Genomic DNA, 25,046 nt, shown 5'->3' with positions numbered 1-25,046 from the left:
GTGCAGTGGACTAAGGTCAAAGGCAGGGCTAGGCCAGTACCATAACTGGAATGCAGGGCTTATATCCAAGTGGAAAATACTTTTATAGGGTGGGAGGTAACTGTTTTCCTTATTTGGTATAGATAATTATTTTACGTTTGCTTTTTGGGTGGTAGAGCAGATCAGGGCATCTCTGAAATGGTCAGAATTTGTGAAAAATGGGAGGAGCTGGCAAACTCAGAGTTACAAAAGCCAAATTCTCATCTCTTTCAGCTTTGATTTTTTTTTTTTTTTTTCTGTTTAAACCCAAACACAATTAGCATTTTGGGAGATGGTCCACAAAAATATTTTTTTTTGTAATACAGTGCATAGCTATTTTAGTGTTTTTGGTCTGAAGGTGTTTCTGATTCTGTCCTTCATGAATTACGTCAAATTGAGCATTAATTCAGCAGCTGCTAGGCTAGACTCTAACTTGTTTTTAATGATAAGTATTACTCATGTGAATTCCCTTAAAATTTTGCTCTTAAAATGTATTTCTCCCCATGTTCTTTATTTTAACATGAAAACATTTGTACTTTCTCTGTCTAAAACAAGATGGAGGTACACCTTTTTTGCTCAGATGAGTTTGGGAAGCAAGTAAGACAGCTTCATGTTATCTGGATACGTTTTCATTATTTAGAAGCAGGTATTTTGACTGAAATATGGAAGCGGATTCCTATCTTGCACATTAGCAACATCAGGACTGACTCATCTTTGTAGTGAGAAAGCTGTTCTGAGGTCTTAATTACAGAGATGGATTAATTTCCATCTCCCTCCACCCTCCCTCAACGCATCTATTCCATGCCATGTTTAGGGAACGAGTGGCATATATAGAAATTACAGAGAAAGCGTAGACTAGATTAAAGGTTTTGTAAAAAGTCTGAATTTGTTCTATGTTGGTTTTCCTTGTTTTAAAATATTTTTGTATCAGCAGATCTGCTTTCATTTTTATTGAATAACTGGAAAGAGCTGATTAACCATGAAACCAAGTGGTATTTGTTTCCAGAAGCTGGTAAAATTGTGTCCTGCTTTTCGGTTCTATTAGCGAAGGCAAGAGTATCACTGACCTGCAGACCAGCTTTGGATACGTATTTAAGAACTCTGGCACATCTGCTGATATTTTTCCATTTGCAGTGATGGAGAGGGCTCGTAGTCGGTAAAATCACTCTTGAGTGCAGAATCGCACAAAGCCTGTGCAGTATGTTGGATGCAGATCCAAGAAAAAGGAATAAATTCCTTCTTGTTTATTACTGGCCTGTTTTGATAAGCATTCACAACTCCTTATGAGCTTAAACCAGGTGCCTGCTGAGATGGAATATGATACGTCCAGCAACTGCTGCAAAAAGCGATGGAGCGCTGCTGGTGAGAAGGAACATGTTTGCAAGAAATACAGGTGAAGGAGACATCAAAACTCAGAAAGTAGCAGAAAGCTCCTGAAGTGCCTACATCAGAGCATGGTAAGACTGAAAGGAGCTGATCCTGGAATGGGAGAGGAGAGAGAAGCAGCATTTAGCAAAAGGGACCAGCAAGAAGCTAGAGACTGAGTAAGGGAGATCCTCCACTGATCCGTGTAGTTTTCCTAATGTCTGCTTTGGAAATGGTGAAGGAGTTAATCGCAGTGTTGAATGAGCAGATTCAGCAAAGCTCCAGGACACCAGCTAAGGACCTGGCTTACTGGTAATCTACACTTATGCATTAAGAAATAGGCATTAAATTTATTTTGAGTACAATGCCGTAGGGTATTTTAAGTAGTATAATTAGTTCGCTATTAAATAGGCAAATGTATTATTATTTTATATGTATATAGATAGATGACTAGAGAGACTAGAAAGATAGTTACCTTTTGCAAAACATAAACCAGATACTTTCCTTGAATAATTTCATAATCTAACTCGAAACTTCAGGAGCTGGAGGTTTGGAGGTTGCTTCTAGCGTAGCAGCTACAGCTTATCAGCTGAGCCTGCTGGGAAGTCTGTTTCTCTAGACTAGGTTTTGGCTGAAAGATCTTATGTAAATGATGTATTTGACAATATATTACACAGTTCTTAATTTTTAAGGGTGTTAGATCCATCCTGGATTAGATAAGAATTTTTTTTTCCTAATGACATTAATATTTAAAACCCGACTGTTACATATATATTATTTAAATAAAACACAGTAGGAACATGGAATGATAGAATGGCCTTAGGACTTTCTGTCATTGGTTCTCCCTCAACTCTGTTCAGAATCATCTTATCTTTAAAATATTTGGTGGGGCTTTATTTACAGCAGTCACCCAAGCAAGATGACTGATCTCAGAGAAGAGCTGTGGTATTTACAAAGTTTTGTAAATTGGAGTGAAACTGTGACCCACAGAAATGGTTGTTGTCTGGTGGTTTGGGTTTTTCTTTTTTTGCCAACTTGAGTGTATTTACAAAGAGGAAATCTGGAGAAGAGAATCCATTACTAAATGCAATTAAAGGGGAGGGAAAAACAACAGCAACTTACTGCAATTCTTGTAAAGAGCTTTGCTAAACTCCTGGGAATAGAAGCTACTGATGCTTCTGGTTCCAGAATTGTTCTTAATGACATTATTACTCTATTCCCTGTTCTTCCAGTGAACTTGCCTTGATTCGAAAAATCATCAGACACATAGAACACTTTTGCAGACAAATGAAGTGGAGAAGCAAACTCTGAGGTCTTTTCAGTCCAGGCACCTTGGAGGAGGAATATCCAGCACCAAATTCCCATAGATCAGAGTGTGTTTACTGAGACCGGACTATTTTGTGGAAGACAGGATTTTTTGCAGTATTTGTAAGTTCTGCATGTATGTTTGAATAGCATGGTTGTTAGTTATTTGTCAGCTCTCTTTAGTGTTTATTATAAGTTGTGATGGGGTTAGACATTCTATCAAAATATTTTGTTATCTTATTTATTATATCAAACTTCAATGTATATGGAATTCAAAGAATTCAAGTAGGTCATGCATTTTTTTAGGATAGATAATATTTATTTTTTTTAAAGAATCCTTCCACAGAATTGTGAAGGTTATTTCCATTGCGAATTCGTATTCATGAGGAAAAGCAGCTTTGTCTTCATTATGACAGATATTACCAACAGAATTTAGAAACAAAAGCATATGTAATGACTAAAACAGGTTTGAGCAAATTGCTAGGGAGACACGATTGAGTCTATTCTGTGGATTTTAATATTGCACCTATTCTGTAGAAAATAAGTGATTCCATTTTCCATAGCCATCTATCTGATGTATTTGGCTTAATCCACTTCAATTTAAATAACACACACACACAAATTTATATATGGCTGTATTTCTGGTGTATTTTTTCCTGTTTTTTTTTTTTTTATAAAACTTTTTATAACTTTTTCACTGAAATAATTGTTCTTCTGTATTTTTAGTATCATATTCCAAATGGAAATATTTTTGTATGTATAATTTCTTATTTATAGAACAATTAAGTTAATAGGATGTTATGTTATTCTTTCACAGTGATTCTAAGAACACAAAGAACTTGACAGGTGAGCTCAGAGGACATAGTGAGTTAAACTGCCGTCATTAGTATGTCACCTCTACGATGCTGTTGTGCTTCCAGTAATCCTAAATGTGCAAGTTGCAAATTGATGTTTTCTTTATATGTATGTTGTACAAAATTATAGAAAATGCAAATGTCTGACAAAAATTTCTTTCCTATCCTACTTGCACAGGAAAATGTAAGTGACCCTTAATGTGAATATTAACTAGGCTCATAGAACTGAAAATCTAGCTTTAATGTACGATGTAGGTTTGCAGACAACCCCTCAGAATACTGTTGTGAACAGATACAACCTTGAAGCGTGTTTATGACGTTGTTTTCACACTGAATGTATAGAGAAGATTCCTGACCATTGCAATGTGGTTTATAATTCAAGGCTTTCTAAAGATTTTGTAACATTCCTGTGCTCAAAACTGTAAGATTTCCAAGCAGACTAGGATTTCCGAGCATGTTTTCAAGGCTGATCAGCTCTTTCTGAAAGCCAGCTACGCAGCGGTTCAAATATGGTGCATTCCTGTCTCTGCTGGAGTTCCCAGAGTATTTTGCATCCAGTGGCATGAAGCCCGCTCTACTTTCGGTATGGTATATTTGTGAACTTGTGTCAAATTCCTTGTGGTTGTAAATCAGACAAGATCAGCCGTGTGGTCTTACAGTCATCTCTTATCTGTGGTAGCCTTTCCCTTTCTGTTTCCGTGTCTCATGTTTGAGGTGAGACTAATCTCCCAAGAATCAAATATCACAATTTTCATCTAGCTCTGCAGTAACTCTGGTAAAGCCATTAAGTGATAATTTTCCTATATGCAGGAAGCCCTCTGTGCCCAGCATCATTGAGATATGGTTATGGCACAAGCAGGCTTTTTTCACATGCCTGATATAATCCTGAGAATATATTGTGGCACAAAACAGAAAGTAGAGAAGAAAAGCAGAGATTGTTCAGGCTTTAACAATGATTGGAGGAGGATGAGGCACTAGTGTTAAGCAAAAGTAGTCAGCTCTGCAGTGAGGTGGCTGGCAAGCTCTGGGACACTCTGGCTTGCTTTCTTAGTCTGGAATAGGTAAGGGCAGTGGGAACAGTAACAAACAGGATGGAGGTAATGACCTACTAAACTGTTCCAGCTCTGGGCATAGTGAACACGTGTCAGTCTGTCTCACTTCTGGGATGAGAGCAACCAATCCATTCCCTGCTGTTTCTGGAGAGGAGTCCTAGGCAAAAGGGGACTCATGGCCCTGTAAAGTGCTGACTTGAGGTGTTTGTGTTGTTCCTCACAGACTCCCTGCTTGTCATGTCTTCCATTCTTGAGAAGATGAAGAAGTTTGGCAGTTCTGACATGGAGGAATCTGAAGTGACAGATGAACACATGGATGGGGAGGACTCCATACTGGAAATGCCTGACGGCCTCCAGGGTACACTCAGCACCAAGGTGCAGCCACCCAAAAGCAATATCTTTGCAAGACGTGGGCGGTTTGTGATGGGGGATAGTGACAAGGACATGGCTCCCATGGACTCCCTTTACCAGTTGGATCACCTGATGGCACCTTCTGTCATCAAATTTCATGCCAATTTGGAAAGGGGGAAACTGCACAAGTAAGTTGCCCTTGTAAGGTTTGGTTGTAATGAACAATTTGACAGCCGCAGACTGTTTCTTATAGCAGCATTTATTCTCTTTGCATGAGTGTGCCTATTTTTTTTCAGTTTCACTGTTTTCTATGCCAAAATAAGGAGCTTTGCATCTGAAAGTGACGATAGCTGTTGTCTCTTGGCATCTCTGAAAATTCGGTCTATGGATATGTTGCCCAAAATTAGTGGTAGGCCTTCGTGCACTCACTTGAGACCGTTCAGTGAATGGACATCACTCAGAATGAGAACTGCCATACTTCAATGCCTCTTTTAAGCCTTGTTCGCAACTTTTCAGCAACAGATACATGATTTTATCAGGGCAGTTGCTTGCAGACTTTGTTGATCTTGGAGACTTTGTGGATCCATCTATACTAATCTGTAGTGCTTACTGCTTCACACAAGCCAATGAAAAACAGTATTCTGGTAGTTTATAAAAAATCTGCTAAATATCTGACTTTAACTGAAATTTACCCTTGTTAGGCTCCTATCTACAGATTCCATCACAGGCTGCTCAGACAAAGCTTTCAAATTTTATGACCGCAGAAGGATCTTTGATGCTGTAGCCCAAGGCAACACAAGGGACCTGGATGATCTGCTTCTCTACCTTAATAGAACCTTGAAGCATCTCACAGATGATGAGTTCAAAGGTACCCTTTAGTGTCACATACCTTAAGTTTTCCTCTTCTTCCAGTAGTGCTCCTGAGATGAAAACAAAAAAACTTAATTGTGTTAAATGTCGGCAGGAGGTCCTCTAGTAGCCAGTACTTCCCTGTTGATTGGGCCACCCATTGGTTGTGAGGTTACACGAGAATTCAGAGAAGTTGAAATTTTCTGTGAAACTCCGAATGAGTTTTCTTGCTTTTGAAAAGAGCCTCATTAATTCCTGCATGCCTGGGAGTAGATTGTAGGTTTGTAATTACTTCTATATAGCTGCAATTTTTTGTGTTATAGAGCCAGAAACTGGGAAAACCTGCTTACTGAAAGCCATGCTGAATCTACACGATGGGAAAAATGATACCATTCCCTTGCTGCTGGATATTGCAAGGAAAACTGGAACTCTGAAAGAATTTGTTAATGCAGAGTATACTGACAACTACTACAAGGGTAAGAGAAACAGCTGCTACAGTGAATTCTCTTGCTGCTAAGACTGAAGACAGGGTTAGGCAGGGCTCTCAAACAGTCTTCTGCATGAAGCCTTATGCCTGAGGATGCAGCACTCCAAAGTTCCAGTGTGTGATTGCCCGAGCACGAATGCACTGATTGTTAGTGTTAGGTGCAACATCTTGTTGGTTTTGATATACAGTGATTTAATAGCAAGTTCAGGGGACTTGCATTTGCAGTCTGGGCCATCTTTTTTTTGTTCAATTGTAGAGCTTTTTGGTCTGAAAAGTTCTCAGTTTCACCATCTTATGTGAAGCTGAATGAATTGTGCTGCCTGAAAGCTCTCAGTCTGTATTAAATGTTGAAGATTTCTCTCTGATGAGTGTCTCTGTAGGCCAGACTGCACTTCACATCGCCATTGAGAGAAGGAACATGTACCTGGTGAAGCTCTTGGTCCAGAATGGAGCAGATGTTCATGCAAGAGCCTGTGGGGAGTTCTTCAGGAAAATCAAAGGGAAACCTGGCTTTTATTTTGGTAGGAGTGAGCACAGTATGGGCTTTATTGATTGAGTTATCCTAGCATTATCCCAAGTGCAAGCTGTTAAATAATCCTTTTTATGTGGGACTGGAGGCACAGATGGGCTGTTTCACCACTTAGTCCAAATATTTACTCCCAAAGGCTGAGTAAATAAAGAAAGAAACAAACACAGTTGGTAGCTGATGGTGTTCAGTGTCAGCTTGGTGCCTGCATCGTTTTGTTTCCTGGGCACTGTGTCCTCTGAAAGGTTGTAACCTTCTCTAAGCTTTCCTTTCAGTGCCTTTTTAAGCAGCCATGTTTCTGTGATGCAGTTAAAGCAAAGAAAATGTGATTCTAACAGCTATCACAAGAATTGGTGCTGTATCAGACAGAGAAATTCACCTCTTCTTCTCATGGTGAAAGATGAAAACAGCGTGTGCTTTTTCCTGTTTATGCACATGCAGTAATGGGCTTTCTGACCCCCCATTCCCATTGCTTGTCCGTAGGGGAGCTGCCTTTGTCCCTGGCTGCCTGCACCAACCAGCTCTGCATTGTGAAATTTCTCCTTGAAAACCCCTACCAGGCAGCAAACATCGCCGCTGAGGACTCCATGGGCAATACGGTCCTGCACACGCTGGTGGAGATTGCAGATAACACTAAGGATAATACCAAGTTTGTTACCAAGATGTACAATAACATATTGATCCTCGGTGCCAAAATTAATCCAATCCTGAAGCTAGAAGAACTCACCAACAAGAAAGGGCTGACTCCGTTAACTCTGGCAGCCAAAACAGGGAAGATAGGGGTAGGTGAGCAGATGTGTTTCTGTTCCATTACTGCAGCAAGTCATACAGAGTACCTGCAAAACGTTTGTGCAGGACAGGTTTTATCGCTGCTTATTGTTGGGGCCTTTAGTTACGAGGAACAGATGCTGCAGTTTAACATGCAAAACTGCGTAGTCCTTAAAGGCTACAAAGAGTGTGAGTGCCTATGCCCAGCAGGCATTGTTCTCGTACCACTGGTATGCCAGGCAGCCTGGGTGGAAACAGAAAGTGGGTCTCTCCTGTCTTCTGAACTACTGGAGACCTTGTACTTTTGACTGGCTGATGTAACTCACCTTCTGACAGTCCCGTTCAAAATGACTGTACGCTCAGAGATGTGTAACACGCGTCTCTGATTTTCTCTTGCAGTTTTGAAAAGGTAATGGCAACTTGTAAGCAGTATTTGTATTTCTCATCTCCTGGCACCCAGTGAGAAAATTAATTTTGTTTGCTTCAGACTTTGATCTCTGCAGTGCCTCAGTGGCTTGACTTTGGCACAGTTAAACTAGGGAGAAACTAGCCATCCTGTCTTGTAGAGATACTGAGGAACTAGAATTCCGTTAGCACTGAAATGCTGTTTGTATTGTTCTTTTGCAATTAGATTTTCGCTTACATCCTCAGACGAGAGATCAAAGATCCTGAGTGCAGACACTTGTCTAGGAAGTTCACAGAATGGGCTTATGGACCTGTCCACTCATCTCTTTATGACCTGTCCTGTATAGACACATGTGAGAAAAATTCAGTGCTTGACATTCTTGCCTACAGTAGTGAAACGCCAGTGAGTATGCACCATGTTGGCATTTTATTCACAGGCTGGGGGACTGCTGGGGCAAAGCTCTGTGTTCGATGCAGTGCATTTTTTGCCTCATTTGAATAAAACTATCTCCCTTCCTGAGTTTAAGGGTAATACAGGGAACTTTTGCTGAAAATGAGTATCATTTGCTGTTTTCAAAGCCCGGTATGTATACTGGTCCCATCAAGATTCTCCTCTTTCTCCTTCTGCTCAGAACCGTCATGAGATGCTGCTGGTGGAACCTCTTAACAGGCTGTTGCAAGACAAGTGGGACCGGTTTGTCAAACACTTATTTTACTTCAACTTCTTTGTCTATACCATGCATATCATTATCCTCACCGGAGCTGCTTACTACAGACCTGTAGAGAAAAAAGAAAAGGTATGTTACTTCTGACATATATCACGGGAACCACCCACTGCATGATATTCCAGATCCACCTCCCATTTGAATGTGTGCTTCTAACATCAGAATTTTCCTCTTTCCTGAAGGTAGGAGGGAGATTTTGACTCTGCTTCCTTCCCAGTCTTTCCCCTTTGTGGCAACGCTTTCAGAAACTTGACCTGTTCCCCCAGAAATGTAGCTGCTTTCAGCTGCTGGCAGGGCCTATCCCTAGTTCTGCTGAACATATCTATGTTCCTATCTTGTGCAGCCTCCCTTCACGTTTGGTCACAGCACTGAGGAATATTTTCGAGTGACTGGAGAGATCGTGAGTGTACTGGGAGGCCTCTATTTTTTTTTCAGAGGGGTAAGATATTGAAATTTTTTCTTTTTGCTCTTTGGGTGGGTGTAGGAGAGAACCAAACATGCCTTTCCTATTAATTAGAATTGGCTGCTAAAATAATCCGTGTTTTAGTCAAGAGCTACAAATCTTTTTCCTTGGCCTGATTCCTTCCTGATTTCCTTCACTCCTGGTTCAGAGTTCTCAGGTTACTAATGAGCCCACAGGCTAAGATACAGTTTTATCTATTGTATAAAAAAACCATCCTTAGAAGTCCACGAGCATCTCAGCAATTAGCTTGGCCAACGCTTAAGAATAGGGTATGACAAATAGCCAGGCCTCTGTTAAAGATTACCTGTCTTGGCTTAAAGTCCCCCTGCTTCCTCTTGGCAGCCAATGTAGAGTGTAGAGTGAATCACAGGTCCCCAAACCAGTGACTGAATAGATGGTTGTCTTCTCTAATGTTGCTGGAAGAGTCCTCCCAGATCTTGCACCAGTATTGGTTTTGAGCTGTTCTTGTGAGATGCTTTATAGGTACCAGCTCCCTGGTATAGGCCTCAGTGCTTAGCTGATGCATTCACACGGGATACTTAATCCCTCCTTGGATGCAAACCTGGTCTTCATTGCCTTTTTTTTTTTTTCAGATACAGTATTTCGTGCAGAGGCGCCCATCATTCAAGACTCTGATAGTTGACAGCTACAGTGAGGTTCTTTTGTAAGCTCCGATATCTTTGGTCGCATTTCAGCATGAAACAGATGAGTGTGTGAGATCTGTAGCTTTGGCTGAAGCCACTTGCAATAGGTAGATGCTTTGCTATAATTTCCTGAGTCCTTACAAAATACTTGCCAGCGGATATCATAGCACTTGAACAAGTGGGTCTGGATCAGTAATCCCCTTTGGAGGTAAAGCAGATGAAGTATCTAGAAGGTCAGTCAGTGAGTCACACAGCAGAGTTAGGAATAGATCTCCAAGTTGGACTTGCGATCGAGTGCATGCATTGGATGTGCAGAAATGCTCCCATTCCTAAAGGGAGCTTTGCCTTTCAATAATTTGGGCCCTTTCTCTTCCAGCTGGAGTGTAGCTGAACAGGGCAATTTCATGGGTCCATGGAAAGAGAGGGAGTGCTGAAGAAATAAGTGTTTTCAAGGACTTTTCTTCCTTCCAGTCGCGAGGGAGAGCAGGGATGAGACTACAGAAGTTTGTATATGGGGAAATGGAGGAGTTTGCAAGAGGAATTGTAGGATTTGAGAAGGGAAAGAATGATAGGAAGAGAGGAAGTGTCTGCCAAGGCTCCTTTGTGTCTGCTGTATACTTGTGGGACTCCTCTGTCCCCACCACCTGTGGCCAGCTCAGTACTCTGCATTCAGACCATGCTTGTCTTTCAGCTTTGTTCACTCCCTGCTCCTCCTGAGCTCTGTGGTGCTGTACTTCTGTGGCCAGGAACTGTACGTGGCTTCTATGGTCTTCTCCTTGGCGCTGGGCTGGACTAACATGCTGTACTACACCCGTGGCTTCCAGCAGATGGGCATTTACTCTGTCATGATTGCCAAGGTCAGTCCAGTGAGTGGGTTGATGCGGGCAGCAGAGTGCTCAGACCAGGACACTGCTGCCAGCAACCCCATTTACAGGAGAGAAGTTGCCATACATACCTCCGTGATGCCACTGGGAAATCTCATATCACTCTGCTATACTTGGCCATTATTTTCTGAGTGAAGTGATACAATTTATGTAAAATACATCCTGCTCCTCATCCATACATCTTATACCAGTCTTGCTATTATTACCTGCCATGCTTCAAAATAACTACAGTTGGATAGGCATGGATGAAAGTAGACTGAAAACTGTGCAGACTGGTCTGGTGTGGAATGGCACAGCTTTCTACCAGCTGGAAATGTCTTTAGGTCCAGTTTAAATGTTACCAAACAGAGCAATTAGCTAAGAGGTAGTAGCTGGCTAATAAACCTCTATATATGCTGTAGACAACTAGCCCAAGAGGGGAAAAAAGATGCAACTGTCTTAATGTGGTTTATACTCACAAAGATGAAACTATTTGGCATGCATATGTCTTACATATGTGTGTAAATTGTTGCATGAATAACAGAGAAAAATGTTTTCTGTATTAAAGTTTATTATCTCAGCAGGATAAACAACAGTTTAATGCACGAACAGCCAGTTCACAGCAAATGCCTTCTTGAGCTGAAGCAGTATTTTCTACCAGTTTTTGTTGCAGTTTATATTCAAGTTTTAGCAATATAAAAATATTCTGTTTCCATGTTGCAGATGATCCTTAGAGATTTATGTCGCTTCATGTTTGTCTATCTAGTATTCCTCTTGGATTTTCTACAGGTAATATCATACTTGGAGTTACTTTATGTTATCTTTGAGAATCTCAGAAAATTTTATTTTTTCAAGTGGCTTAGACTTTTTGTTTTCAACTAAAAACCAACAAATTAACTTAGTTACAAAAAAAAAAAATCTCCTCAGAATAACAATTATGTGTAGTAATTTTATACAGCTTTTCATCCTGGGTCTCAAACTGCTTTGCAAAGCTGAATGGAAAAACAGTCGTCCTGTTCTATATAGATAAAACTGAGACAACACCTTCTGAGGGGGTGTCGGTTATGGAGGATATTTTATAGAGCAATTTCACTGGGAACAATGCACCACAAAGATAATATGTCTTACATTTATGCTCATTTTCCTCGCTTGTAATGGAATTATGATCTCATACTGCATATGTGATTCCTCTTTTGCACAGCTGTGGTGACTTTAATTGAAGATGACAATGAGGGGCAAAGACACAAATAGCTCTGACCATGCCCGATGCTGCCATATGAAACGAGGCCGCACATCCTATAATAGTCTGTACTACACCTGCTTGGAGCTTTTCAAGTTCACTATTGGGATGGGGGACCTGGAGTTCACAGAGAACTACAGGTTCAAGTCTGTGTTGTCATCCTTTTGGTTCTCTATGTCATCCTTACATACATCCTCCTGCTCAACATGCTTATTGCACTGATGGGGGAAACTGTGAGCAAAATTGCACAGGAGAGCAAGAGCATCTGGAAACTCCAGGTACATTGGTTCTGTGAGGCTGCTTCCAAGAAAGAGGGTGTAGGGAATCATAAGAGACTTCAGAGAGAATCTTTAGAACTGATATGTTTCTACATAACAGGTCACTGCTTCTTTCTGATTCCCCTAAACAGTTCCTAAAAACAGTATATTAGTTCCTTGTCCATGCATATTTGATGTTTTGCCTGAGCAGATGTTCCCAGTGTTCCACAGATGTTCAGAATTTAAGAAAATAAGTACTTTGTAATTAGACAGAATTATATGGGCTTTTGATGATGGAAAATCCTGATCAGACTATGAAGACAGGAATTATGCAAAGGGAAAAACAGTCTTTACCGGAATCTCAAATGCACATCAGTTTTGCTTAAGGTAAGAAAGGGAACATCATTGATCTAATAATCACAGGGCAGTAATTCAGCATTTTTAGTGACATATTGGCAGAGTGATGTTTCAGGGATGGTTATGATGCCTGCTCTAAGATGATGACAATTATCAAAGCTCAAGGTTTTTAAAATAAAGGCAGAATTCAGGATTTGTATGACTTTGAAACAGCAGCCTCTCAGTGGTCTGATTTCTTTTACCTGGTAGAGAGCCATCACAATCTTGGATATTGAAAACAGCTACTTGAACTGTGTGAGGCGCTCATTCCGGTCTGGGAAGCAAGTCTTGGTGGGGGTCACACCTGACGGCCAAGATGATTACAGATGGTGCTTTAGGTAACCTGTTTGTATGTCAAATGAACAATCTTTTATAGCCAATCAATATTAAGGTATCTGGTAATGGGATGCAGAACTTTACCCTGGAGCACTCCTCTGAAAAGTGGTGCACTAGCACTGTCTACAGTAGTCAGTTTAATCTGTTTTCTGGGTCAGATCTGAGGCTTGAGAGGTGGCAGTTTGTGATATAAACTCATCCTGGAGTTGTTTGGTGATCCTTAGAATAGATATTGGTTTTGTTGTTATCTCCCCAGGGTTGATGAGTGAACTGGTCCACGTGGAATACTAATCTGGGGAAAATCAACGAAGACCCTGGGTACTCTGGGGACCTAAAACGAAATCCCAGTTACTCTCTTAAGCCTGGCAGAGGTGAGGGTTTCAGGGGCCTAATCCTAGTATGGGCTACACACTGGTGATAGAAGCAGCATCAATTAATTGTTAGACAGCAGTCAGTTTTATGCACTTAATGATAAGGGCAGTAGCCAAGTAATGACATTTTTCTGTCAGCACAAAATGTAAAGGATTAAGCGGGCTCGTTATTCACACAGCAGTTTTACTCTCTGGAGTAGAAGCCCCACAGATTCATCATTCTGATGGTAGATTTCACAAGGCAGAGAATATGTGTAAATCCTGAGGAGACGGAACAGGTGTATGATGGCAGCCAATAGGCAAGAAGCTACTTTAGAGGCCCCGAACTCTATACTTGGAGAGCTCAGCTTCCGACACAGAAATATTTAACTACAATCCATCTCTGCTGTACTTGCCAGCTGAAATATAGAAAACTCATGGAACGGTATGGGGAAGAAAACCACAAAGCCTTCCTGCTTCTTTCTTCTTTCATCAGCTTCCTATTTAAACCATTTGTATATTTTCTTCTGTTTCTGTGGAGGGGAAAAAATTAACCATTCCTTTCCTTTTTAGTTTCAGGGAAAAACTGGAAAACGTTGGTTCCACTTTTAAGAGACGGAAGCAGGAGAGAAGAGACTCAAAAACTACCAGAAGAAGTCAAATTAAAACCCATTTTGGAACCTTATTATGAGCCAGGAGATCCTGAGACGTTGAATGAGTCACTTCCAAAGTCAGCCTAATCTTATTTTATTTTAAGAAGGTTAATTCTAGTCACCTATGTTGGTCCTCACAAGCAGGGCAATTAGAGCACTTCATTCACAAGAACAGGGATTTATGGAGAAAGGTCAGAGGACTTAGGAAATTATTGTGTGCAAGGATTCATTAATTACGCTAAATAAACTACTTGTTGTTTAAGCTCATGTTTCATGGTTATTTTTTAATATAAATCTACAAGAAACTATCTACACTATTTGGTTTATGTTTACTTGGCTAGATATTTGCATCTAGGCTGTCTCATGAAGTGTTAGAAACAGTTCCCATAGTTGGAGGGTGGTTTTTTTAATTTGTTTTATAAATAAATACATGGAGAATTTCTCACACTCCAGAGCTATCTGAAAGGTAGCTAGCCCTTTTTTAGTTCATCCATTTCCTTTACTCTTGAAAGTGCTCTCATACATTTCTGAGATCTGAGCTGACATTTGCATTGTTAGCTAACAGAAGCTTCACTAAATTTGCAGGCTGGTGCAAGTGGGCAGTGATGGTGGATATTCTGTTAATAATATGAAAATAACAAAAGCACTTATAGAAAAATGGTTATCACTTGACACCCTGACATAGAGATTATTCCTTCTGTCTGCTTTTACGTTAGATTCTCTTTCTTTAAATATTTTTGTGAGCAGCTACAGGCCCTGATTTTGTGGCTTTGCAGTCTCAAAAACTATCCAACCAAAACTATTATGAAACTAAACTCATAAAAGAGCAGTAAAATCACGAAGAGCCCAGAGATATGTTCCCGTGAGGAAAGGTTTCTTGGAAAGGAGATAAATAAATAGGGACACAGTAAAAGAATACAAAATCATGAATGATCTAGAGATGTTGTTATTCTTTTCTCATAGCACAAGAACAAATATACTCTGTGAAATTCTAAGGTTGAATAGTCAAAATCAATGAAATAACTGTTTCTCTTATACTGTCTGAATAAACTCCAGAATTCACAGTTATTGTTACTGAGGCTAAAGGCTTAACAAGATCCCAAATTTGACATTTATTTAGATAACAGATGAACTTTGCACAAAGTAAGAGATAGCGGTTATAGAGAATATATGTTTCAAAGGTCAGATGTATAGTAATGTATAACAATAATAATCTTGAAATCAGAAAGTTTTTGTTCTTGACTTTGACAGCAACAACAGGAGGAAAGAAATCTAGTGCTGCAAATCCATCTGGCTGGATTTACAAAGAGAATCAGGAAAAATATCTGAGAGAGAAAATAGGCAAATGCTCTTAAACTACAGATAGGAGCCCAGGAAGGCGAGGAAAGAACAGGAGGAACTTTGGCATCCTCTTCAAAAGTGGCTGGACAGAAAGGAACTAAGGATAAGAGAATTTGTCTTATAGACGGCTGGCCCAATATTCCAGTGCTGGACCTGTGCAGCTGTGTTGGGCAAGAAAGGTAATTGTTTTACCTCCTTTCCTTGTCACGTATCACTAAAGCACTTAGACTTAACAGCCTTTAATGTGAAGTACAGCGCACACGTACAAGTATCCTTAAGCCAACAAGGTTTTTAACCCCGGGTTTCAGTTTGAACATGTGCACTGTTTCTGTGGTCGCATTTGAAGCACAGTTGTCCTAAAACACTTTTGTGAAATTGAGCCGGAGTGCGCAGCATTTGCCAGAGGAAGCTCATCGTGCTTGGCCTGTGACACATCCACAGGCTGTGGTCAGAGAACGTTCCTTGGAGTCATTGAACACGGAGGAGTCAGTAGCAAATTATTGGGAAAATTGAAAATCAAAGACATCATAGAAAACTGAGCCAGCCTTTGAAAGGTAATTTTTGTCAATACATCCTATAATTTTTCTGCGTTTACTAAGATACTGAAACACTCACTATACTTAAGGAGAAGCAATTAGTATGTTTACATACAGACTGCCCTTCCACTGCTAACACAGTTAGATGAAGTTTTGGGTTGTTTGACTTCAGTTCTTTTATTGGGGTCAGGATTTCTTTCTCATAGAGTACTACAGCATATATTTCAGCAAATCTTCAAGCATCCAGCTGCTTTATTTGAAATAGTAGCACCATCTACAGGACTATAATTCTTGTTTCTTTGTTAACATCATCAGGACAAACGTAATTTATTATCGTAGAGTTTGTAGGGTATAACGAGAGAAACTTGCCAGAGGACTGAAAGAATTGATTAAAAAAAATCAGAATTTTAACCCAATAAGCTTTGTCTCTGGTGGACAGGGAGGAAACCACAAAGATGTTTAAAGTAGGCATGTTCAATGTCATACCATTGCAAAGGTGTATCTCTAACACTTGGTAGCAGTCTTTATAGGTTCTACTCAAGACTTCATTATGCCCCATGCTGAACATGGCATGAGACAGTCCATGTGCAAAACAAGTACAGCTTAGTAGACAAGACAGGCTGAGACAGTGAAATAATTTATTATTACAATTCTTAAGAATAATGTAGAAAGGGGCTGACCAGAAAAACATAGTTGATTGTCTCCATGCCTTTGTATGCTTGAAGGCACACCAGGATCAAGATGTAGCTGGAAAGCATTCATGAAATTTCTGTATTCCCTGTGAGGGATCCAGTTCTCATAATTATCAGCCTGGATAGAGACCTAATCCATTGCTTAAATTCCACCTTGATTTACATCAAGTGCTTATCGAGAAGGATTGATCAGCTGCTCTGGATAACCTGAACAGAATATAGACCTCTGCCTTCCTGTCCTTTTCTGCTCCAGTGAGGTTACAAAGACTGCAGGGCACTTCTTAATAAAAAACTGAAATGCTAGGATTCGGAGCGAAAACATGCATCAGTATAATGCTGTGGTTAAAATGTAAATGCCCTTTATTTGAGGGATAGGGTGGTGCTAGTGGGTTTTTGGCTGCATTTTTTAAATCTCTTAGTCTTCTCTGAGAAGCAAGCAAAATTATCCGACTTTAGAATCTAGAGTAAGTTATTACTAACCTCTCAGAATTTCCAGCTGTATCATCACTGAGTTACTGCAACAGGTAGAAATTTGTTTCCCACAGATGGGGAGGTACAGCTTGGCCGTGACTCCAGCCTGGTGTTGCACACATTTATTCAGACTCAGCTGGCCAGGACTCTGTTTGCCACAGTTTACTTCCTTCATCTTCATTCCACCTAGGTGCATAGAATTGGTTTTGGAAATCAAGGTGCGTCTCTGTTCAGGCGGGGGGGTGGGATGCCTACGGGGACATTTTTGTTCTGAATGGACAGAGAGCACAAAGACTCACTCTCATGGTGGAAGACTAACCCCCAGGGAAGAGAGGTGGCTTGTCAGGAAGTATTAGTGCTTTAAGAACAGCTTTGCTAGGGACCAGCACCTTTCTATTCCTACTGCTAGACACTTCCACCGGCTGAGGAGCAGCAAGGTTTTGCAGTAAATTATCCATACTTAGGTTGTTTTGTGGAGGTTCTGCTCACCATATTTTGCATGGTCTTGCAGAATCCATGTCTTTGAGCACTTGGGGACGTTGTTTAGTTGACGTTTGCATAATTAGTTCACACTGAAACATGGTTAGAAACAGCATGCGGTTCTCATGCTATTTCTCTTGGCTTGCAGGTGGTTAAAATCTGTCTTCTCACAGTTATTAGTCACATTAATTTGTGTCTACACAATTATATAAGATTATCAGGTTCGACAACTGTATCCACCAGCTCCCAATAACTAGACTGGCACAAAAGCAAAAGAATGAAGGGTGTTGATGTGGTCACCTCCTGTCGGTGAGTGATGACTGTAATTAGCAGTGACTGCAAATGTGTGTGGGATGGGAGATAGCAAGAAGAGGTGAGCTGGATAGTGAGTTGTCTACACTTCACTGACAGTTGAAATGGGCTGATGACATGTGGAAAAGCAAAAACATGATCTCAGTGTTTACAGCATTGCCATACCTGAGATGCAACTCATCTTGTCAGCCCTGTAAACTGAACTGTTGTGTCTTTCAAACTCCAGTAATTTGGGAATTAGTTGAGAACAATATACATCGTACCTGAAAAACTGAGGCTACACAGCCTGTTGGAGTTTGAACAGCCTTGTCCTAATTAAACATTAATGTTAGTCTCTTCTCAGGCAGCACATTTGTAGTTTGTAGTGGGTCCACAGAACACACCAGGTCCACAAGAGGCCCCCCCCCCAGCATGTGTAGAGATGCTGCCTGGGCCCTCTGAGGTACCCCATAACCTGACTTTCCCAGGAGAGCCCATCTCCCTCTGATGCCACTGTCTTGCTTTGCTGCCTGATCAGATGAATTATGCAGAATCGTATTTATCTTTGCCAAATGCCAGCTAGTCCTGTCACTCTTCTGTGGCATCTATATCACACTAGCACATTACTCAGTCACGCATCTTTGCTCGAGTCCTCAAAAATCCACAGGTGTGTGCCCAGCAAGAGCTGCTGTGTGACAAAACAGGATCCTGCAACCCCATAGCCCTTAAAGGATAAAGTCAGTGAACCTGGGTTCTGATGCTTGGAAGTTTTCAGAACCCATCAGTAGGAATTTTACACAGTGTTTTGAACAAACTGTTGTGGTAAATCTTTCAAACTCAAAAAAAATCCATGTACATTAAAAATCCCAGATAAGCTGATATTCAGAACAACCCACTGTCAGCCGGTGTCTTGGATATTCAACAGCAGCTTGCGTGTTTTAGTGCATTAGAGAGAATTCTCTTGCAGTGAAGGATACTTCTTAACAAGTCATTCTTGCTCCTTTAGGCAACGGGCATGGATTACTAGGGCCTGGGAGGGAAAAGGTCTTAACTGATGCTGCCGGATGCAGCACAGAGATCCTGGGTCCTCTTGATGTAATTATAGGGCTCCAAAGTGCTTTCCATCCCCCATGCCATGTGGACTGAGATTACTTCTGGCTCTGGAATAGTTTCCACAGAGAAAATATGACCACATTTCTCCTACATCAGATGTTAAAGTGTACAAAGCACTTCAACATACGTGGTGGAGAGTACCTTATTTCTATGGGGAGGGCAGGAAATCAACCGCATTGCCTCAATGGACTTCTCTCTTTCTTGTGCGTTTGTGATACTGTGGCAGAGCTACATCACCCGTTAGTAACACTTCCTGTTCCTCATGTGGACATGAGGAGACATGAACATTTACAGGATCACTGAGATTTTCAGACTTCATCATCATCCGGAACAGTACTTCTTGATCATTGTTATAATCAGCCTTTAAAATCAACATTTTAGTCACCTGAGTGCTGATGTGAAAACTCATGTCACCTGGCCTTGCTGTGTCAGCTGGCTGCTCCACAGCCAGCGAGAGCAACTCCCAATTACAGGAACTTGAAGGAAGCATCCTACTCACTTGGCAAGTAGGAGCAGTTTTTAAGTCACGTCACTAAGTCAAAGTCATTTGTGTCCAAGCTGCATAGTAGGTTTAGCCCAGACAGTTTCCTTATTCCGAAGGAGAATGCGGATAATGAACCACACAGAGGACAAGGATCATGTCCTCAGTTTCTGTCAGTCAGAGGGGGAAAGCCAAGACTGTTTAATTGGCATAGAGGAAGACACAAGGAAGACAATGTCCCTTGTTACCAGAAAGATACAGAAGAGTGGAATTTAGGGATGGAAATAGGTAGAAGTTTCTCAAGAGACTGATTGGAAGGATAAATGGAAACAGCTATATCTTAGCTAAGCACTGAATAACAGAAAATTGAAGCATTGACAAAAAGAGGAGATGATTTGCATAATAAAAGGGGTTTAATTGAATAATGGGTTGAAATTGAGACAGGGATAATGTACCCTGAAAAGATGATCTTTCTACGGGGCACATACTATGTGTATCTGCCCAAAGAACTCTCTTTGGAACACAGAAGTTTCAAACTTGAGCCCATGTAAGCAAATATATCCCGTGCCATCCTGGCTGCAGCAATGTGGGACCTGCAGGTTTTAGCTCTCTTATTTTGGGGAACCAGAGTATCTGAGGGTTTATTTCACTGGTAGATGTTCACCTTCAATTCTGCTTCACTTATTCCCAGAGAAACAGCTTGACAAAAAGTGGAAAGGGCCTGCAGAGTCTTCATTTTGTTATAGTTAGTGATTGTCTCATATGCTGCTTCAGTTGATGCGAAGTCTAGCTCTCAGTAAGTGGGTGAATTTTGTTCCCCTCTATTTTTTACAGGTCTAACCAGATCTTTGGAGGGGGAAGAGGAAAGAACTATTCTGTGGGTTTAGATGGATGAGACAGATAAAAATATTTCATTTTAAAAAGGGAGGTTGATATTCTTAAAATCATATGACTGAAGCATTAGTTCAACCTGAATGATTCTAACATTAAGGTTCATCCCCAGCTTTGGTGATCACCCTCCAAAGACTACTTGAGTCAAACAGTGGTAGTATAGACTTGAGAAAAAAAATATAGCATATAGGTGGGGCACGCTTTCTTCATGGTGTATCCTTGAGGCATTTTCATATTGCTTAATTCACCTGCGCTGCTAAGCGTTACCAGAAACTGTGCACCACACTGAAGGTTTACCGAGGGTACAAACTCAAATTAAATAGTCGGAGAACAATCCTGACCTAGTTGGGACTGTGAGGCTCAGAACAGCCAAGCAAAGCTGTGCTTTGAAAGACCTCGATGAAGTGTTACGTGTTGTTCCACACAGGAGGACACGGCACCTCCTGGTGCCTATGAAGTGAGAACTAATAGAAGTAAATCTGCCTATCTCAATAATCTTAAAACTGGTTTTATTTTTTCTCAATAGAAACCTCAAAAGGTTGCATACCTGCGTGAGCCTCCCCGACTGACCGTGCACAGCTTGTGACCTGCAGCACCAGCAGACAGCATATGCACACAGGACAGGGACAAGAAGAAGTACCTGACACTCCGCACATCTGTAGAGTGATGGCTGGCAAAGGTCTTTGTAGGTTTGCACTGTTACTTTTTACTTTAGTAGTGGCAGGGGACACTAACGGTAGCACAGATACAGGAAAAGATGCAGGAAAAGAGGGACAGAGTTGTTCTTCCCACGGCTTATTATTATCTTGTGCTTATGTAGTCCCCTGTAACTTTGCCAAAAGAAGAGATAACTGTGACCTGATGCCAAATACTGATGGTGCTTACATGAAGTGGATTTTTCCTGCTCTTATTTCAACTCATTCATGACTGAACCCACTCCTGCATAGGGAAGTAGCCACAGGTGCAGGAATTAGAAAGATTCAGGTGGAAGTGAGCACACTATCAGGTGCAGAAAGTGTATAATAAGGGAGGAAAGGAGGTTGCTTTTGTTCTTTGGCAAGAGGGGAGTGGGTAGAAGCTGAGATGTAGGACCCAGGCTCATGTCTGTTCTTTTGGTCTCTTAGTGTATGTGTTAGAGGAGGCTCTGTGAGCTCTAGCTGTGCTTCAGCAGGACACTGCTGTGCTGGGTGCTACTCAAATGCAGGGTATAAATTTCATGTTCCCAAGCTTAGCTATAGAATGGAAGACAGCAGCAGCAGGGGCAGGCTGGGGAGTGTCATGAGCAGTGTTCCTTGTTGTGATGAGCAGGAGCCTCAGGGAATCAGCATTGCAGCTGGTGAAAGCTGCTTGACTCGAGTACAGAAAATGTAGTTTGGAGGAATAGGAATGATTAGGTGGCTTGGCTATTGGGTAATTTTGGCAGTCCCAACAGTAATGCTATTCCTTCAGCACACCAGGCTCAGCTCCCTTTTTTTTTGCCTGAGCAAAAGAATAAGCTGCATAGTGATATAGTTGCAGGGAATATACTTGTGATGGAGGCTCCAGTAACTCTTCTCTGCCCTTTGTGAATGGGGCTGCTTTTTTATGGCAAGAATCTCTGGGAAAGAAAACTTCTAGCCTGTATGTTATGCAAACGTGTGTAACACTGTTGCTAAAGAGGCTGACTTGCCTGGGCAGTCTGGACTGTACCAACTGGTAAGTGATATCTCAGTGTTTTCCTGGAATAATTTTCCAGAAGGCTGAAGGAATGGGTTTGAAGGAATGGCCTATTTTCTGTTTCTTAGTTGCTTTAATCATATTAACCATTTTATTTCCCAATTTTCCTTTACAAGTGTTTAAAACAGAATATGTTGTTCCAGTATCTACTAAAAATTCAACTTTACTATCTCCCAGCTTAATTGTAACCAGAGGCTTAGCTGGGTTCCCCTTAGGTTTCCTTTATTTATCTAAAGTTATCATTCTTGCAGCTTCTGACTGACTTGTTTTGATTTAGAGCAATCCTTTAATTTTTTGGAACATTGTACTTATATCAGGAGTCGACTACCCTATAAAAATCGCAGCCTATTGTTTTTGTTCTGCCTCTGTCTCCAATTCAAGTCAGTGTATTTGTATTTATATATAAACTTTTTTTTTAAGAACACCAGAGGGAGATTTATTCTTATCTTGTTTTATTTCATATAGTTTAGACCAATTCAAAGCTTTTGGCATGGTATGTTATTTTTGTATAACATCTATTTGTGGTATCAAGTTAATGTTCTCCTGTGTTCTGCTTCATTCAGGTCCCACTGAGGGTCTCCTGAAGGAAAATTCTGTTTTAAAGTTCCAGAAAGCATATTAATCATAAGTACTGCTTCTGTGCTTTTCTGGTTTTTAACACCATCTGCCTTTCAGTATTGTCTAATAAGTTATCCATATATTAATTATAAATCATATATATATTCCATATATTGCCTATAAATCATTCCAAGAACTTTTGCTTTTTAAACAATTCTACAAATCCTGATGCATCTCATGACAAAATATTTAAAAGCCCAATTATCAAACAAAACACTTAAAAGAAACACCAAGCAGAATACCTAAAAGACAAACACCAAGCCAAATGTTCTATAAGCAAATATTAAAGAAAATATTTATAAAACAAATAGAATACATAATAAACAAATACCGAACAAAATATTCAAAAGAAAGGTATCAGACAGAACACACAAACCAGGACAAACAAATATGAAACCAAATACTCCAAGGAGTTAACAACCCAAGTACTCCAAAGAGTCACCAAACAAAGTCCACCCACGATAGGTTTCACCTTTGACTTACAGGCAGATGCCGAGGCTCCAAATGCCGCCCAGCTGGTGCCCTCTGAGCCCAACCCTGCGTAGGTTTTGCTGTGCCTTACAGGCAGGCTATCCAAACAAATCCTTGGAAGAAGTGCCTTACCCTTTTCCGAGGACTTATGGGTGGAGGGTGATGGTCCTCCCTGAGAATTCCTCGGAGCCGGACGGAGTTTGATCAGCACTCAATCCCTTCCAGTCTCACTCGCAAGGGTCCCATCTGGGTTGCCAGAACTGTTACTAGCCGGAAGAGAATTCATCTCACAAGGTAGATAAACAGGCACTCCTTTATTTCAGTGCTGGGGACTCGAGGGATAGCTCTGTCCAAGCGTGTCCACCCCAGCATCAAAATCCATAGGTTTTATATACTCATTTTGTTGAATCATCGTTACGTAAGTTCTTTCATATAAATTGCATTTTATTCTTGCTTTTATATTTGACTTTGAAGTGATTGGTTTTGCTAGCTATATTATCTTATCAATATTCTTATTCTATAACAATCATTACTTAATTCTACTTAATTTTACTGATGAGAATCCTTGATATTCAAATCGTAGATGGGAAGGGGCAAGGGGGTATCCAAGCAGCACAGTTGGTGTTTGTGACAATTTTCTTAGTTTTTTAAAACAAAACATAAAAAATGCAGTGGCTGAGTGATGAGGTATCATGGTTCCTTGGTTTAAAACAATACATAGAAATATCCAGTAATTTCCTAGTGAGATCTCTATAGTTACTTATTAAATTTAACAATCCTAATTTACACATTACACTTTCCAGTTTTTCTACCTAACTTTTTTTTTTACTTGATTAATCTTGATTATTTCGTCAAAGTTTTGTAACAAGGCTATCCTCATAATGGAACAAGAAGCTGTTAATGCAGAAAAGGCAGGATGAAGTGTAATTCTCATGCCCAGGGACTGTTACAGCTCATATGATATTTACACTTTTTCATAGGCAGGTTTGAAACAAGGCTCTGACTCTCATTGCTGTAGCTTGTCCCAGTTTTTCTTTTTGGATAACTGCCACTACATTATAAATAGACCACACTGCTAGGTCCTATATTCTGCTAAACCACAGAGATCTGGATGCTTTCAGATATAGCTACTTTCTGAGTTCAAAGTACTGCTTGCTGCCAAGCTCATTTTCTCTCCTTAGCAAAAGAATTCTTAAGCAGTCTTTTACTGTGGTTGATACTAGAGTTAAAGCAAGAGTCCTCAAATGCACCTTCACCCAGATTTAAGCTGACTTTGCCTATGTTCACATTCCATCCTCAGAGTGACTTCCAATTAGCCTCTCACAATCTGTGTTGAGAACTAAGCTGATGTTCCCCCAGGCAAGATCAAATGGCAGTATTCAGGCCTTATTCCAGGCCATTAGACCAGCAGGTAAGAGACCATCAAAGCAGCTGACTCTAGACTGTAGCATATTAGCTGAGGCACAGTCATTTGACAAGGGTTGTGAACAACCTTTGCTGGTACAGGGTTTGGAATATATCATCATAAACTTGCATCAGGTGAAGCTGGATGTGTGCTCAAGCAATTCAACCAAAGGTCTCCTAAAGCCAAATCAAACTGGCCTAGGCATGGCCCGTTTCACGACGCTGCTCACGGGAAGCTGAATCATTGCCAGAAACAGTGTAGTGCTCCTGGTATTTCACACAGTAGATTTGACCTTGACTTGAGGCAAATGTAATACTCAGCAGTCCTGTTTTTAAAGATACCTACTTGACGAACAGGAGTTGCTTACCTATAGTTGTAGATATATTTAAGCTGTATTTTTCAGATTCAATGTCTGGTTCTAGATCTTAGTATCCTAAGCAATGTTATGTTTTTATTTCCAATTTTTGATCTACCTCCTACCAAAAAAACCCAAATTTGTCCCTTTCTTCCCTTGTCTACAGCTGGAAAAGGATTACTGTTTGATGGCCTGCATAGTTCCCCTTAAACTCCCATCTGTTAATCAAGTAAAGGAAAGACCAGCAGCTGTAAGTATATCTCTTAGGCTCACTGCAA

The 25,046-nt window shown here is 40.6% G+C and overlaps 1 protein-coding gene across 1 annotated transcript; it reads left to right on the top strand.

Annotated features, from left to right (window-relative positions):
- The first annotated feature begins 4,831 nt into the window (after window positions 1-4,831).
- Window positions 4,832-13,994, top strand: TRPV1 (transient receptor potential cation channel subfamily V member 1). Its single transcript, XM_086624368.1, is given in 18 exon segments — window positions 4,832-5,133; window positions 5,647-5,813; window positions 6,118-6,270; window positions 6,662-6,802; window positions 7,291-7,589; window positions 8,207-8,383; window positions 8,613-8,777; window positions 9,049-9,144; window positions 9,762-9,832; window positions 10,504-10,669; window positions 11,399-11,454; window positions 11,866-11,914; window positions 11,916-12,066; window positions 12,069-12,193; window positions 12,779-12,906; window positions 13,129-13,139; window positions 13,171-13,275; window positions 13,828-13,994. Coding segments are annotated over 18 exon segments (2,529 nt in total).
- The last annotated feature ends 11,052 nt before the right edge of the window (window positions 13,995-25,046 follow it).

Source organism: Tauraco erythrolophus, chromosome 21, assembly GCF_009769465.1.
Source record: "Tauraco erythrolophus isolate bTauEry1 chromosome 21, bTauEry1.pri, whole genome shotgun sequence".
NCBI lineage: Eukaryota > Metazoa > Chordata > Aves > Musophagiformes > Musophagidae > Tauraco > Tauraco erythrolophus.
The sequence above is the reverse complement of the archived record's forward strand: the minus strand, read 5'-3'. Positions and strand labels throughout refer to the sequence as shown.